The sequence below is a fragment of the Vipera ursinii genome (assembly GCF_947247035.1).
Source record: "Vipera ursinii genome assembly, chromosome: 4".
Classification (NCBI taxonomy): domain Eukaryota; kingdom Metazoa; phylum Chordata; class Lepidosauria; order Squamata; family Viperidae; genus Vipera; species Vipera ursinii.
In genome coordinates this window covers 119,502,896-119,520,829 of record NC_139514.1, presented here as the reverse complement: position 1 = coordinate 119,520,829, position 17,934 = coordinate 119,502,896, and the positions used below count along the sequence as shown (strand labels likewise).

At 47.0% G+C, this 17,934-nt stretch overlaps 1 protein-coding gene across 2 annotated transcripts in view; it reads right to left on the bottom strand.

Moving 5' to 3' along the window:
- The window catches only part of NAT8L (N-acetyltransferase 8 like), a gene marked incomplete at its 5' end in the record, with an annotated part of 34,078 nt that extends 16,975 nt beyond the window's left edge, over positions 1 to 17,103 (bottom strand). The window contains 2 exons of one of the 2 annotated variants that reach the window (XM_083361589.1): positions 4,465 to 4,629; positions 16,746 to 17,103. In XM_083361589.1, the coding sequence (XP_083217715.1) occupies positions 4,465 to 4,629; positions 16,746 to 17,103 (523 nt within the window). Of the gene's footprint in view, positions 1 to 4,464; positions 4,651 to 16,745 lie in introns of those variants that run through there. The other variant, XR_014492388.1, reaches the window with a different exon arrangement.
- Between the last annotated feature and the right edge of the window lie 831 nt (positions 17,104 to 17,934).

The window sequence follows — 17,934 nt, the reverse complement described above, 5'->3', positions numbered from 1 at the left end:
GACTTGTAGCTAGCAACACATCTCTCTCTCTCTCTCTCTCTCTCTCTCTCTCTCTCTCTCTCTGTGTGTGTGTGTGTGTGTGTGTGTGTGAGAGCCTGTCTTAGAAAGAAGACACACCTCTTCCCTTTAGTCCAGCAACCAACAAGGCACACTTCAGGCTTAGCTTCAATTTGTCGCTCTCCCTAAATCAATTTAATGAACCAAATAATGACTCAACACTCCCTTTGCTTCACAAAACCGAGGGGAAGGATCCAGGAGGCTCCCCGGATCCCAGAAATTTGCACGCTTATGGTTCATCCCACCCAGGTATTGCTCAGTTGTACAGGTGCATTCACCTCAGTGCCTCCCACATGAGGGTCTCACGGTATCACCCTAAGTAGCTTCATTTTTAAAATTTCACACCTTGGAATTGTTTCCCAGCCATCCTCTCACTTCGCTTCAGAAATGACTAACAAAAAATATTTTTGCTGAGCATTTCAGGTCTACTAAAATCTCAGCTTCATAAAGCTTGGCACACACAATATGAATCTGTCTGCTCCAGATCAGAATCTGCAAGCTGGCAGGCCCTGAATCACAGGAGTGCCCAAAAATTCACCCCTTTCGCCTCCCGGACGCAGACGGACACAAGGTGTGGAGCTGCACCCGCCAGCCCCCCCGTTTTTGGCCCTGTCACTCCATGGCTTCCTTTCATATTTTTTCCTCTCTTTCCCCCCCCCCTCACCCACTCTCGGTAGAAAAGGGCCAGTGCAAACAGTGTGTGTGTGTGTGTGTGTGTGTGTGTGTGTGTGTGTGTGTGAAGCATTGTGCTATGAATGAGGACTTGTTCCTTCTCTTCTGCTGCTCCTACTCTAATTGCAGTGCTGGGAAAGAACAGCCGACCTCGGTGGACCAGAAATTAACTTTGCAAGGGGTTCCAAATTCGCAGCTGACAAAGGGGGGTGGGTTGGGAAGCCCCCCTTCTCCGCCTCCTGCAAACGCACTCGGCTCCCCGGCCATTCAGTCCGTTTCCCAAGGCAGCAAAACCCAAGGGAGAAAACCTCCGCTGTGCTTTGCAAGGTGATCCTGTTCGTTATGCTCTTCCCCAGCACTTCCAGCAAGTCCTTCGGCCAAGCCTCCGGACGAAGGACAGGGGCAAAGCCTGGGAACTCTTTGAAACCACACAGGCGGTCCTCGATTTAGGACCACAATTGAGCCCCAAACTTCTGTTGCTAAGCAAAGCTGTTGCTAAGTGAGTTTTGCCCCACTTTACAGCCTTTATTGACACAGTTGTTAACTGAATCACTGCACTGTTAAGGGACTCCGGCTTCCCCCGCCAACTCTGCTTGTCGGAAGGTGACGAAAGGGAGCCACGTGAGCCACAGGGACACTGTGACCGTCGTAAACATGAGCCGGTTGCCGAGCGCCTGAGTTCTGATCACGTGACCCTGGGGATGCCGTAGCGGTTGTGTGAAAAACGGTCATAAGCCACTTTTTCCAGTGCTGCTGTAACTTTGAATGGTCACTAAATGAACTGTTGTAATTTGAGGACTACCTGTCATACTGGAAGTTCTGATTACAGAAGTTTTCTTGAAACAAGATGCCGTTTATAGAAATCTTTAGAAAAACTTCCCTGAAGTTTCCCAAAATATCTGAAATATATTCCAAATCCATTTCCCCTTTTCTGCAAGCAACGGCTCCTGAACTGACTTGATTAAAAGCTGATTGTTACTGCTAGCTAACACAAGAGCTTGGAATTACACAGGCATAACCATCTTATTTTTCGTAAACCTTCACAACCTGAACAGGGGTCTCCCCCTTTCAAATATATTCCTTATATGGATCAATCAAAGCTTTCCAATAGGCTGGAATGTAGAAATATTTTTTCTGAATCAGCAAAGCAAATTACAAAAGCATATTAACAGAGGGAATGGAAGAAGGTCCCAAAAGCCTAGGAGCGCCTGATCCGCTCAGCGACAAGTGAGAAATATTCAGTAATTGGCATAAAAGATCCGGACCCCGTAAAACAGGGTAAATTCGACTGATTTTGCTCAACCATTGTGGTCAATCCAGGGGGTATACAAACAACATTTAAATATGGAACGTCCCACCTATGGATCTCAACATAAAGAGCCAGAGATTCAATATAAATCGGAACGCCATCTTTCTATTTGTCCAAAGGCTCTATGGAACCGTTGTACAGTATATTCTGGAGAAACAGACTACATTGGCAGCAAAAGCTGGAATTTCACTTCCGATAGGATTTATTTCCTAGTTAGCAATGAAGATAATTTGTTTTTAAATTGCTTTATGTGTTTATTTGAAGTTATTTCCTCCTCCTTCACCACTACTACCACATTAAGCAAAAGTGGCTTACACGATGTTGCAAGGAATCTTGTAAACGCACGTTTTTAAGAAACCTTTCTCAGTGTTCCCGAAAGTCAAGCGGCAAACGAGCCCTCCTGGCAATCCCCGTTCAAGCGGGAGTGCGCCAGCCTGCACCCACCACCACATTTGGTCCTCCTTCAGCTTCTGCTGAAGGGACTCCGGATTTTCAATGTGTCTAAATCAAGACATCCACACTCCGAAATCTTTAAAGGGCAACTTTGAAATCCCCCACCCACTGAGATACCCTGCTCTGACGTCAAAGCCCCCCAAATGGCAGAGAGCTGAAGTGCTGCTCTGTCTTCAAACTCATGGAGAGAAGGGAAAAGATGCTCCAAACTGGGATAACGGAGACATTCCACTAATTCAGGAGCATTGTAGGCTCTGTAAATATGCAACACGCTTTTACTAACACCCTTTTTTCTTACTAACCCCTGCCCTGAAGAGATCTGGAAGCTTCCTGAGGCACAACCAGGGTTTGGCCACGCTCTGCCAGAGAGAGGCCTCTCCACTTCTTCTGCTGGGGACGGGCATCCCGAACTGCATTTTAAGGATTGACCCCTTCCTCATTGGACATCGACAAACGCGGTCAGCAAATCAGTGCCAGCCTTGGGGATCTGCCTTTCTTCCCTTCAGATACTCTTTCAGGCACCCAAATAGTGATGACGAAACTCACATATCGTAAACCGGGGCAGCCTTCTGCCAGATGGAAAGACACGGTTCAGTCTCCATTCAGATAGATTGAACTTATATCTTGGTTCACAAATCACTTGAACAACATTCCTAGATTTCAAGATGAAAGACAACACTTACACCATTTTTTTTAAAAGAGAGAAACCCTATACAGACAAAGAATTGATTAGAAGGATACTTTGGGAGCACACAAAATACTTCACAAATGGACTACAGGGGAGATATATATATATATATATATATATGCACACAGATCATACAGAAAAATTTTACTGTATGTTTTTTCTCTGAGACAGAGCAAAATACAGTATTGTGGTTAAGTTGCTGGCTGAGAAACCAGGAGATTGTGAGTTCTAGTCCCGCCTTAGCCATGAAAGCCAGGCTGGGTGACTCTGGGGCAGTCATTCTCTCTCAGCCCAACCCTACCTCACAGGGTTGTTATTGTTGTGGGGAAAAGATGAAGAGGAAGGGATATTGGTATGTTTGCTACCTTGAATTACTTATAAAATAATAAAGGTGGGATAATAATCAAACAAATATATAAATATAAGTACCAAGCGCTCTGTTTTGACAAGGTTTTTAAAAATACACACACAAACAAACCACACAAACACACCCCTCTCAATAAATTAAGAGTGACAGATCTGTCTTACAAAGTTATCCATGCCGTCATAGAGGAATTTCTGAGTCTGGCTGGTCTTGAAAATGCTGAGAAAGGCCAGACAAGGTTGATGCTTGGGCAGGGGTCAACGCAAAGTTCAAGGTTCACCCTGAGGTGTTGGATAAAAGATCTCAAAAGAAGGCAGCGAGGGACCCTCCTCCAAGGCCCACCACGTCTTGCCAAGATAGCTACCTGGTGCCTGTGTAATTACCAGGGATTGAACTCAATTGGAGCCACACTTTCCTTTTCACTTTACAAATGCATCTTCCACATATCCTGAATTTGGATGGTTTTTCAAATATGTACAAACCGATTGGTTCATTTTTTTTGTGTGTATAGTTACCCAATATCTCCAATAATACAATCTCTAAACCTTTACCCAGATTTCTTTTTTCTTTTTGCTACAATACTTGAGATATACAGGAGATTTTTACAGGAAAACCAAGTAAAGTCCCATCGACTGGATTGCCTGTAGCGTTACACACCTAATATGGTGAAAGTGGAAACCAAGGAAATTCGCTAAGATGCAACTCTCAACTCTTGCATGTGAACCTGAGAACCAGTGTTTAAAAAACGGCAGAATATTTTCCCATTGTTTACATGTGAAGGTTTGTCCAGGAAGCCAATAAGCCCGATATTCTGGACACACGACGGGCCCTCCTGTTCTCTGCCTGTCAGGAGGGCACAAGGGCAGATGTTACATTATTCTGGGATGGCCGGCCAGCCCCTTCGTGGGTCTTGTCACTCACCTGGGGATTTCATGTAATATTGCTCAATGTCAGACATGTCCGTATTCAGGGCGCATTCGAGATAGTTGAGGATAACTTTCCTGCTGAAGTAGTACCTCAGGCCCATCAGAAAGACGGGCAAGCAGCAGGTCAACAGCAAGGACTTGGTCACAACAAAGCATATTACTGTGGAGATGAGGGAGAGAAATAAACAACACCTGTCAGAAAAGAGAATGCAGCGTCCATTTTGGAACACAGAGCCCCAAAGCCACACACGTTAACTTGATTTGTACCCACTATATGAAGGTTGCTTATGTGACAGTGTACATTCCTTTCTGTCTTTCTTTGGCTAATAAAAGGATGTTCTATAATAAATATGCAGGTTAGTCCTCCACTTACAGCAGTTCGTTTAGTGACCAAAGTTCCAAAGTGATTTAGGACCGTTTTTCTCACTTAACCACCGTTGCAGCATCCCTACGGTCATGTGATCAAAATTCGGACGCTAGGCAACTGGCTCACATTTACGACAGTCACAATGTTCAGGGGGGTCACGTGATCCCCTTTCGCGACCTTCTGACAAGCAAAGTCAACCAGATTCACTTAACAACCGTGTTACTAACTTAACAACTGCAGTGATTCCCTTAACAACTGCAGCAAGGAAGGTCATAAAACTGAGCAAATTTCACTTAACAAATGTCTCACTTAACAAGAGAAATTTTGGGCTCATTTGTGTTTGTAAGTGGAAGACTGCCCATATTAAGATCTGACTTCTCTTTTTTTAAAAAAAACCCAAATATTTCAATCTTTGCAGCCAGCAGTGAAAAATGACTATTCTTGATCTGCCCTCACCCCTGCTGAAGGCCACCCACTGCCTTCAGGGAAATGTCTGTTGAGATTTCTGCATTGTCAACTACTAAAGGATCTGGGTGTCGGTAGTGGCCCATGCCATAGAGCAGGGGTCCCCAACTCCCGGTCCGTGGACTGGTACCGGGCTGCGGCATGCCGGCAACCCATCTGCCCAAAAAGCGAGGCCCCATCCGCGGGATGCAGGCAGCACACAAAACCAGTGCCCCGCCCCAGTCCGCGGAAAACCTCTCTCCACGGAACCGGTCCCTGGTGCCCCAAAGGTTGGGGGCCTCTGCCATGGAGGGAGCTGGGGGAACTGACCGCCCTCTCTGTTATCAAATGAAGCTTAACCATGGCAAAATTCAAATTCAAATTAACATGCAACACTTAATCCTGTTTCTTGCTATTTGATCCACGCTACTTTATTGGGACCATCAAATTTCTTTAATGCAAAATCTTTAATGCTAAGCTTGTAAGCCGCCTTGAGTCTTCGGAGAAGGGCGGGATATAAATGGAATTTTTTTAAAAAAAGTAGCCGGCCTCATTGATCTATAAAGCAGCAGAAATATACGTATCTGTCTCAATTTTTGATGACATAATGCAGCTGGGAATGCATTTAGAATTTTCTTCTATTTTTCATTTATCTTTCCAGTGCTGAAAAGGAAGTTTTTTAGGCATTCAGTCATTCAAGGGCGCATATCAAATCGATTCATCGCCAACAGAATTTTGCTAAGAGCAACTGTCTGAGGTTCCCTGTCATCAGGTTTACGGATCGCTTGTTACGGAGCAGCTCCCATGAAGGGCCTCCAGGGAACGACAAACAGTCCTGCCACCTCCCACGTCTCCCCCCCCCCCGTCTCAGCCGGATTTCAGCTCCCTTGGCTGCTGCCGTCACTGCCGGAAGCTTCCCAGAAGGCCACTTTGACCCAGGGCATCTGTCCCTGCCCTCCTCTGGGAAGACACACACACACACACACACACACACACACACACACACACACACACACACACCAATCCAAGTGGGACTTCCGAGATTCCTTTTTGCCTTCTACAGGTAGTCCTCAACATATGACCACAATGGGGCCAAACATTTATGTTGCTAAATGAGACATTTGTTTTTGCCCCATTTTACGACTTTTCTTGCCATAGATGTTAAGTGAATCACTGCAGTTGTGAAGTTAGCGACACGGTCATTAAGTGAATCCGGCTTCCCCATTGACTTTGCTTATCAGAATGTCGCAAAAGGGGACCTCACGATGAACCGTCATAAAAGTGAGTCAGAGTATGAACTGCGTGGCCGTGGGGATGCAGAAGCGGTCGTAAGGGTGAAAATCGGTCCTAAGTCACTTTTTTCCCCAGTGCTGCTGTAACTTTGAACAGTCACTAAACAAACTGTCATAAGTAGAGGACCTACCTGTACAGCATTTCTCCAGAATGCTATCTTGTCTCCCTCCACCCTATAAAAATTCTCCCGACTTTTATTCTTAAAGGTTGAGTTTTCCATCAGTCACTGCCTTTCTTTGAATCTGAAGGTACCACTCTTCCACCTTTACGCTTCAAGGTTTGTCGTTGGTGCTTAAGGGACGTACATTAAAGTACAACTCCGACTTCTCGTAACTAAGAAATTGCTTCATGAATTACAGGAGCCTTTTTTTCACAGCCACCTCATATTTCTCAGCTGATTTATATTCAGTGTGTGATTGAGTATGATCTAGATGTAACCCAAAATCTAGCAGCATTCAGGATCCTTTGTTTTGTGTGTCTGTGTGTGTGTGTGAGAGAGAGAGAGATTGATTGATGCTGAGTCAGCCTTTTTGTCCAAGTGCAAAAGTTGTTTCTGTGCTGATGAAAAAGTGAATTTTGCAACCGAGCCTCTCATTTACCCCTTGGCAGGTCCGTAAAGCGAGGAAAGCTGATCATGAGCCGTGGTTTCATTTACTGACCATTCTGCTTAACCCCTGAGCTGCTAGTTCCGGTTGCAGTCGCTAAACAAGGACTACTGTGCTGGGGTTTGAATTATATTTCTGAAAATTTGGGTATTTTTCCTAAAGGATAATTGTTTTACCTGCAAAATGAGGAGAGGTTGCAATTTCCTGAGAACCTATCTGAATATTATGAATGCACTTATGCCATGTATTTTTTTTAAAAAAAGAAATCTTGATTTTGCAACATATCACGTGGAGATACATATTTCCTAACAACAAAAACCCACTACAGATCACCAAACACCCCCAAAGCAACAAAGCACCTCGAAGACAAGATAACATAGCAGCCATTTAAAAAACCCATAATCCTGGACAATTATAGGACCTTGGTTATCATCAACTTCAGCCTGAGGTACCAGTGTTTATTGCACTAAGAAAAAGCTGCTGTTTTTCAAAACCACCTTAGTTCCAGGCTGCTTCTCTCCTTGGTTAGTTTCCATCCGTTGCTTCCTGTCCTGCCTTCAGGGGTTAGGAAAAACAATCTGACACACCCCCCCTCTCTTCTTTCGGGCAGCCCTCAAATACTGGAAAGCTTCCAGACTCTGCACCATCCTGATACCCTACCTCCAACTTCCTCCACGTTTGTCCCCGTCCTTTCTGAACGGACCAGAGAAGACTAGATAATTACTCCCTGTGATCAAGACGGTATGCTCCTGTATACAGACCCAGGGTGGGACTTGACATTTTAGGATTATATTTCATATGGTCACCAAGGCCACCCAGATCTCTTTCAAGAGTGTCCGCCATCTTACACTTCAACCTGACACTTCTTACATTTCTTCTTTCTTCAATCTCATCCTATTCATTTCAGCCTCTTGTTCTATCCTGCCCAGATCTTTTTCAATCTTCTTCCTCTTCCAACACTCTGTTATCTGCAAACTTTTTAAAGCACCCCCTCAATTTCCTCACGTAAGTCATTAATGGGAATGTTGAAAGAAAGCTAAGGACAGAATCCGGTGGCGGTCCACGTTATATTTCCCCCCAACAATTTCTTGGCAACAGATCCATGCTGGCTCCTGTTATTTCTAGCATACTTATCCAAGCATTCACAAGCCTGCTGCTTGATGCTCTGTTCCAAGATCTTGCCCAAGATCAACACGAAGGAGTTGCCAGGATCCTTGTTTCTTCTTTTGAAGATGGGGGTGACATTTGCTCTCTGCCGTCCTTCGAGGACCTCTCTAGGCCTCCCGAGATTTTTGAAGATTGCTTAAAGTATTCTATGGTCGCCTCTGTTTCTTCAGCACTCGAGGATGTAATCCATCTGGGCCAGGAAACATATGGAATGGGAATAAATGGAATAGAATAGAATGGAAGGGAAGGGAATGTAGAATAGAAATAGAACAGAACAGAATAGAATAGAAAATATGGAATAGAATAGAATAGAATAGAATGGAATGGAATGGAATGGAATGGAATGGAATAGAATAGAATAGAATAGAATAGAATAGAATAGAATAGAATAGAATAGAATAGAATAGAATAGAATAGAATAGAATAGAATAGAATAGAATAGAAAATATGGAATGGAATAGGAATAGGAACAGGATAGAATAGAATAGAATAGAATAGAATAGAATAGAATAGAATAGAATAGAATAGAATAGAATAGAATAGAATAGAATAGAATAGAATAGAATTACTGAATGGAATGGAATGGAATAGAATAGAAAATATGGAATGGAATAGGAATAGGATTAGGAATAGAATAGAATAGAATAGAAAATATGGAATGGAATGGAACAGGAACAGGAACAGGAACAGGGACAGGGGCAGGGACAGGATAGAATAGAATAGAATAGAATAGAATAGAATAGAATAGAATAGAATAGAATAGAATAGAATAGAATAGAATAGAATTACTGAATGGAATGGAATAGAATAGAATAGAATAGAATAGAATAGAATAGAATAGAATAGAATAGAATAGAATTACTGAATGGAATGGAATAGAATAGAATAGAATAGAATAGAATAGAATAGAATAGAATAGAATAGAATTACTGAATGGAATGGAATAGAATAGAATAGAATAGAATAGAATAGAATAGAATAGAATAGAATAGAATAGAATAGAATTACTGAATGGAATGGAATAGAATAGAATAGAATAGAATAGAATAGAATAGAATTACTGAATGGAATGGAATAGAATAGAATAGAATAGAATAGAATAGAATAGAATAGAATAGAATTACTGAATGGAATAGAATAGAATAGAATAGAATAGAATAGAATAGAATAGAATAGAATAGAATAGAATAGAATAGAATAGAAAATATGGAATGGAATGGAACAGGAACAGGGACAGGGACAGGGACAGGATAGAATAGAATAGAATAGAATAGAATAGAATAGAATAGAATAGAGTAGAGTAGAGTAGAGTAGAATGCAGAATAGAATAGAATAATAGAATAGAAAATATGGAATAGAATAGAATAGAATAGAATAGAATAGAATAGAATAGAATAGAATAGAATAGAATAGAATAGAATAGAATAGAATAACAGAGTTGGAAGGGACCTTGGAGGTCTTCTAGTCCAACCCACTGCTCAGGCAGGAAAGCCTATACCATTTCAGACAAATGGCTGCCCAGTCTCTTCTTAAAATCTTCCAGTGTTGGAGAAGGGAGGGAGGGAGGAAGGAAGGAAGGAAGGGGGAAAAAAGAATAACACTCGGAAGGGAATTTGGAGGTCTTCTAGTCCAACCCACTGCTCAGGCAGGAAATCCTATACCATTTCAGACAAATGTCTGTCCAGTCTCTTCTTTAAAAAATCTAGCGTTGGAGCATTCAGTGTTTCTGGAGGCAGGTTGTTCCACTGTCAGGAAATTCCTCCTTAGTTCCAGGTTGCTTCTCCCCTTGATGAGTTTCCATCCGTTGCGTCTATGACTTGAATTGACCTGAATTCATTTAAACTAGCTAAATCCTTCTTTCTTTCTTTCTCCTAAGCTGCAGTTCCTGCCTGCCCCCCCTGGCATTATGAGCTATAGTTCTATTTTCCTTCTGAGAGACGAACAGAGTTAGAATTTTTCACCATCACCCTTAACTTCACTATTCTCTCGTTGGCTTTGTTTTTTATTTCCAAAGAACAATTTTTGTTATTTTTTGCATCTCTGGCAAATCTCAGCTTATTCGGAGCTTTTCCCTTCCTGACCGAGTTCCTGACAGTTTCTAGAGCCTATCCTGAATTATTTATTTGGTTTTGCTACTTTCCATCCATTTCCTCTAGGTATCCTTTTTCTCTTTTATTCTTTTAGTGAACTTGGCATGGATCCAGCCTGGCTTCTTTAAGTTTCCTCCATTTTCCCCCCCTTTCTTGCAGGGACTGTTTGCGATGGCGCCGTCAGTATTCCGTTTCATAGAACTTCCCGTCTTTTTCCACAGGGTGTGTTACAGCCACTAAACTTTACTGTCAATATGGTACACTGACCCTAGGGGTATATTTGATCCTACCGAGAAATGGCCAGAAAACTGTTACCCACAAAATTATTTCAGAAGTTGCTTTGATCATTGTAGTTGTTACCCAAAAAACTAGTAAAAGGCAGCTACAGAAAACTAAGCGTATCATTTCCAAGACAAATTAACTTTACCCAGAACGAACTCTAATCTGGTGGATTATGAACCCACAGTGCCCTACCATTCTATGAATTTACAACTTTCTTTCTCTCCTGGAACCGTTTTATTTCAAATTAAAGTTCACATTAACATACCAACATGCCAGCATCCTGATCCTTTGATTAATTATTCCCAGTTTTGCTTAAACTCTAGATTGGATCAGCCGTGCCAGCTTGGCGCCCCTGGCCTCCTCTACCCTTTTCTCAGCCAGTCCCACTGTGGCCTACCCTACAGGTCCACCGGCGTCCCGTCTTTCCGTGGTTTTTGTCCCTCCCCTCAGCTGCTGCTTATGTCTCTTAAGTGTTATCAGACCACACGGTCCTTCCTTCCTTCCTTCCTTCCTTCCTTCCTTCCTTCCTTCCTTCCTTCCTTCCTTCCCTCCCTTCCCTTCTCTTCCCTTCCCTTCCATCCTCCACCAGTGTTCCCATATTGCACACCCTTCCAAACTGCCCATCCAAATCTTTCTGGACCCTCTTCCTCATCTCCCTGACCACATCAATATATTATCAAAATTAATTATGAAAAATTAGTTCAGTACATCCAGGAACACTTCAGTCATGAATTATTTCAAGCGTGCAGAAACATTTGGACCAGGTTGAATTGACTATATTGAAAAAATTGACCAACCGTCCAGACTATCCTGGTAGTGGCTCAGTGTCCCTCATTCCAGCTGAGTTTTAGTTACCAAGCAGAAGTCACCAGCATCTCTGGCCGGGAGCCACCGTGTGTGGGCCAGCCTTGAAATGGTCCACAGCCTGCCCAAAGGGTCCCGTGTGGCTCACAGGCTGCACAGGCAGTTCAGGTCAGGAATTCTGAAGGCAACCGAGCGTGTTCAGGGGGGAGGGGGGGCTGAATCCTTACGTCAACTGGCTCTAGGAGAAGCAACAAGTGCAAAATGGAGCAGAGGCACCTGGGCATCTAAGGAGGAGACCTCTGCTGAAAGAGAGAAGAGCAAGAAAGCAGCTTTCCTGCCTGAAAAAGTCCAAATAAAAAAGGGAGCACCAGATAAACACATGGTCAGCAGGAAGAACTCACAAGCATAACTCAGTAGGGAGTTTAAAATAAACCACCGAATAAAGAGATTAGTTACACAGCAAAGATGAAGATCGGGACAAAGTTCCCAACTCTGCATCAGCCAAGAAACACAACGTCAGAACTCAAAGCTTCTTTCCCACGTTGTTTTCCACCCAAGGCTGCTTCAGTGGAGGAGGCTTTTTTCCCAAACGCTCTCCACCTTGTGCCAGTCCAACCCACCTTCAGAAATGATGGGAGCAGCTTTGAGAGCTTCAGATCTTTACCAAAGCTCTCATTCCCAGCCAAACCGAGGCCAAAAGGCCAAAAGGTCAGTCGCGATCCAAGCCGTCGCCTTTCCTGCCTGAGTTGTGGTGCCGCAGGCAAAGTAGGCAAGGGGCAGAGAAAGAAAGCTATGCCTCGTCTCCAGCCCCGTCTCCACCTACCAGGTCCGTGCCAGAAAGTCCAAAAAAGGGGGCTTATGGGAGCAGAGCAGCCCTACGAAAAGGCACGTCTTTAGCCCTTGGGAGCATCTGAAGTAAGCAGCCGCCCAGCAAGGGGGGGAGGGAGCGTGAGGAGCGTGTTCATAATACATCTGCCAGGGGCAGCACCGAAGGGGTGGGTGGAGTCATGTTCTTCCCCTCAGGCGCTGCTAAATTCAAAGGGGTCCATTAAAAGTAAACATGGCAAGATTCCGGACCGATTAAAACAGGGCAACTTTAAGACTTGGGGACTTCAACTCCCAGAATTCCTCAGCCAGCTTTGCTGGATTAAAAGACATATTTCCTACACACGCAAGATATAGTCAACTGCCATCCGATGCCGTAAATTAGATGCCAGCCAAATACAGATAGTCCTCGACTTATCACCACAATTCAGCCCAAAATTCCTGTTGCCAAGTGAGACCGTTGTTAAAGGAATCACTGCAGTTGTTTTAAGTTAGTAACACGGTTGTTACGTGGATCTGACTTCCCCCATGGGCTTTGCACATCTGTAGGTCACAAAAGGGGATCCCGTGACTCCGGGATGCTGCAGCCATCGTAAATGTGAGTCGGTTGCCAAGTGTCTGAATTTTGTTGACATGACCATAGGGATGCTGCAACCGTCATAAGTGTGAAAAAGGGTCGTAAGTCATTTTTGCAATGTAACTTGTAACTTTGCACCTGGAACTGTTGCAAGTTGTGGACTAACCTGTAACTGGTTAAATTTCTGGAACTTTCAGATTTCAGTGCCTACTAATCTCCCGAATCACAACCAGGACACTGTGAAAGAGGCAGTCATGCCTATTGGTTAAAAAGCTGGCTAGGATTGGAGAAATTCAGACTGAAACTGGATCACCAGTGGAGGCTCACTGGATGATTTTGGAGAAATCACAAGATCTCAGCCTCAACTACTTCACAAACTTGGTTTGTGAATTATTATTATTATTTTAAAAAACAGAAGTTACCATCTTGAGCTCCTGCAGGACAATCTAAACTAATAAATAAGCTTTGCACATCTAATGTATCTGACTGGCCTTTGGTAACGCAAAATGTTGGATAATATGGGCCGCCTTTGGCTTCATTCATTATCTCCCTTAGGGTAATCTAAGGAACCAAGGCATTTTTTTAAAAATTGTAAATTCTGTCTAAAAGCAAAAATATTTCTTAAATCAAAACAATAAAAGCAAAGTATCTCAACCTCAGTAACTTTAAGTTACATGGACTTCAACTCCCAGAATTCCTGAGTCAGCTGCATTAAAGCATTTTACTTCAAAATTTATTGAAATAAATTTTATTTACAGCTGAAAGGCCCAAAGTCATTAAAGTATGTGAAACTGGTACATCATCTCCTTCTTAACTCTCCAGTAGCAAAACTAAAACTTCCCTGTCTAAATTGATCAGTCCAAATGTCCTCTGTTTCTCTCAAAATTCCTATTTTTCCTGGTAATGCAGAAGTTTTTTTCCTGTAATCTTCATTCTATTCTTCAGCTTTTTTTTTTACTGCATCATCCTTGTCAGCACTTTTTGCCGCTGCTGCTGCGTATGTCTATGTAATACATGCCTGCCCTTTCAAAACTGTCAATGCTCATTTTGAGTTAATTTTCTAAAAAGCCCAGATCGTTCCTTGAGTGTCAACGCAGGCATATATATGCTGGCACCAGCAGTGTTTCGTAATAGTAAACTGGTCAAAATAAAATTCTGATACTGCCAATCATGCAACCCGCTGCTAACATCCATCAGAATGAATCCTAATTATTTACCTTGCAATATACTCTGCAAAACTGGCCTGTGTATGCAAACGTTCTTTTTAACTACCCAGCCTAGATAGACACAAAGTGCGAAGCTCATTCTGCAGCATCACAGCCACAGTAGCTGGCTCAATAAGCTGCAAGCCGCATTTGGACAGATTCATTATAAAACTTGCTCCCTTTGCCATGACAAAAATTCAGTGAATTTCCAAAGGTCATTTCATTTGGCGTTATAATGTTTAATTTATCCCTGGTTGGTTTTCAAGTCTGTCTCTTAGCGACTGTAAAACCCCTCCTATCTCTCTTGGTCAGGTTAAATTTTGTAGAGAAGAGGGGCATTGTGTGAAGCAGAGGCGTTGTGGCAGTTTGCTTATGAGGAACGCAGCGAAGTGGACTAATTCAGGGGGAAATTATTTACGTAATCATTTATCACAAGGGACTTGTTTGCTACCTGCTTCCATACACTCTAGGTGAACAGAATCACAAAATTCAAGCAGCCACAACAAGACAAGGTTCCACTCAAATCAGAAACCGGAAGCCCAGCTCAGAAGCAGAGCAGTCGTGCAGCCACTGTTGCTGAAACTTAATTAGACCTTCTTAGCCAAACAGCCTTTGGGGTGGATCACAGTTGTTTGGCTTGCCAATTCATCTGAGGAGGAGGAGCAGATCCTCAGAAGAGGGACTCTGCCAGGGGAAGGTCCAAAAGCAGCTTTCTCAAGAGCCCAGAGATGAAAACAAGCTGGAAAACCCGTCCCTCTTGTAACGAAAGCAATCTTCCTACGTGAGTGAGCAGCGTGGCATGCTGCTGAAGTGCAAAATGCTTATCTGAAATAGAGAAAGGCCCTTTTCTTTGTCCTTTTATCATCCGTGAATTCTGCCTCCGATCAGCCATTTAATTTAAGCACCATCACAAACACAGCATCTAGATTTAGGGAAGAAATCTTCGGTTCTGGCTGATAAGCGGCTCTATTGCTTAGTGGTTTTTTTTTTATCATTCCACGTTGGCACCAGTGTAGACTTCACTGGCGACAAGGCCAACCCAGAGCACGAAGGCTCAGCGTGGCTCTTTTGATAACCAACCCAAACTTCTTCTGGGCGTCTTTCATAGGGGTTAGCAGAGGGGGAGGGACTTGCCCAGAAGGCCTCAGGAGGACTTCAAAGCTGTTGCACAGAAGCTCCGTATAGCTCTGGCTACTTCTTTCCTTCCCGGTGGAATCCATTTTAAACCGCTTGCAGAAGCTTCGTAACCTTCTAAGATCTTTAACCGGTTACTTTAAACAGTTCACTCGCTTACGCTAAAGTTACAAAAAGAGTTCAGGGCAATATCCGAGAGTTCTGGCTGTTTCCTTCAAATGTCATTTATTTCAGAAAAAAACTGTCTGGAATACTATCATACCCTTCTCAAGGGATTCCTTCCCTTGTCGGCTTGCAAACTTTGTTGCTTAACAAAATAAAAAGGTTCATTTTTAATTTCTTTTCCTTTTTCTTGAAATGGAGGACCTGTGCCAAAACTTTACCGCAGATCCCTGGGTAATTTATTTATTTGCTACCCGTTAGCAGAACACACCGAAACTGTCCCGAATAGTAAGGTAAGGTATTTAAACAAAGCTACATAAAATCTTAAGTGCAAAGACTTTAGCTAAATTTTCGTGGGACCCTGAAGTAGTACGTGGGCGATGCACTAAATCCACAAACGGTACCATCCACATATAATTTTTAAACCGGTAACCATTAACGATCTTTCCCTGCCCATTAAGCGCACGCAGAGGTCCGAGCACGGTGCGGACGGGGCTTCCGGCAAAATGTCAACTTCTCCATAAGCTCCGCTGTGCTCCGGAGCATCTTTTCTCAACCTCCGCAGGTTGGAGAGGGTCGCGCTCCAACCGCCGCCCATCTCCAGCTTGTCAGGTTGAGAAAAGATGCCTTACCGGGCCGTCCAACCTGGGCCACGTTAAGACTTCCGGCTGGCTGGGAATTCTGGAAGTTGGAGTCCACGAGTCCTAAAGTCGCCAAAGCCGAACACCGAGGCGCCTTTACCGCAGCCGAGAGAGGTTCCCGGGCGGCGGCCTCGGCGCAAACTCAGCCTCTCGGCCGGATCTCGGCAACTCCGGCTCCAGCCTTGCCCAGCCCGCCCCGCCGCTGTCCAGGGTGCTGAGCCCGACGGCCCCGCCGAGGCAGCCGGGAGGAGGCGGCGGGGAAAGCTCGCCGGGCGCCGCAGCCGCTGGGCCAGAGGAGCCTCCGAGGGCCCGAAGCTCCCCGGCGCAGGACGGGCCGCTCGCTCACCGACCGGGCGCCCCCGCCCGCCCGCCCGCCTCAGCCGCGCCGGCCGCTCCGCCTTCCAGCCCTCGCCCGGGCCGCCCGCAGCCGCCGCAGTGCGAAGGGCGCCGCCGCCGCCGCCGCTCGGGCTGCCGGGGGAGGTCTTCGCGGGCTCGCCCGCCGGAGAGGCGCCGCGGGGCCGAGCGGGGAGGCGGAGGCGGCCCCGCGCCCCTCGCCAGCGACCGGCCCGGCCTCGGCGCTTTCCCGGCGGGCGCGAGAGGGCCCCGGCCGCCGCCGCCACCTCCTCCCGCCGGCGGGCGCCCCCAGCGCCGTCCCGTCCCGCCGCTGCCCCCTCACTCACCGGCCAGGGCGGCGTAGAGCAGCTGGGCCAAGGGCTGGTCCTTGAGGCCGCGGAAGGCGGTGTTGGGGATGCGCTCCAGGATGCCCTCGTAGAAGATGCGCCGCACCGCCTCGCCCTCCGCCGGGTGGAAGGGCCGGATGCAGAGCCCCGCCGTGCCCGCCGCCCTCTCCCCGGGACCGGCCCCGGGCGCGGCGGGCGGCGAGGCGGCGGCCCCGGGCGGCCACATCTGCGCGGCGGCGGCGGCGGCGGCGGGGGCGGCCAGCAGGCGGCTCTCCTTGGCGGCGGCCCCGCCGAGCGACTCGCGCTCCTCCGCCACGATCTTGGTCTCGCAAACCATCTCGGCGGGCGGACAATTCATGCAAACGGGCCGCGGGCGGAGCGCGGGCGCTGCCGAAGGACCGCGGCGGGGGCGGCGGGCGGGCGGGCGAGGCGGCGGCAGAAAAGAGCTCCGCCGCATTTGGGGGGAATTTATAAGGCAGCCGCGGCGCTGCAGTCGGGCCCGCGCTCCCCCCGGGTCCTAGCGCCCCGCTCACCGGCCCGGCCGGCCCCCCCCCGCTCCCCGCTTGGCCGGCCGGAGGGGGGCAGGCGCTCGGCGGGGGCCCGGACCCGCCCCCTCGCGGGCCTGCCCGGCCAATTGCTCGGCCTTCCTCGGCGCTGTCGGGCGGCTGGAGGGGCCGCGGGGGGGGGGGGCAGGCGGGCCGCAATTCGGGACCGGGGCGGGGTGGCGGAGGCGGTCCGCCCTGCGGCGCACGTGGGCCGGTTGCCTTTTGTGCCAAGCCCGCGCGGCTCCCGGCTCCTCCGCAGGAGCTCCGGGCTGGGCGGCCGCGGCTTCCCTCTCCGCTTCGGGGCGCTTCTCCGCTCTGCCGTCGCCAAACGGGACGCCGAACGCCCGCGGGGGAGGCTGGCTGGGCAGGGCGAAGGGCCGAGGGAGGCCGGCGGGCCGGGGAAGCGCCCCTCTCACGGGATCCTCGCCCGGCCCGGCCCAGCGAGGGCTCCCGGGCAGCCGTTAGGATGACGCGGCGGAAAGTTTTGCTTTCTGGATGCCGCAGTCCTGCGCAGCTTCCTTGCAACCCGGGCCCTGGGAGGCCGCCCCCCCGCAAGGGCCCCGGGCCCGACTCCGGCGCCTCCCGGCCTGCCTCCCTCCGCGGGGCCGGACGAGTCATTTCCCCCCTGCGGTAACTGCGCGGGG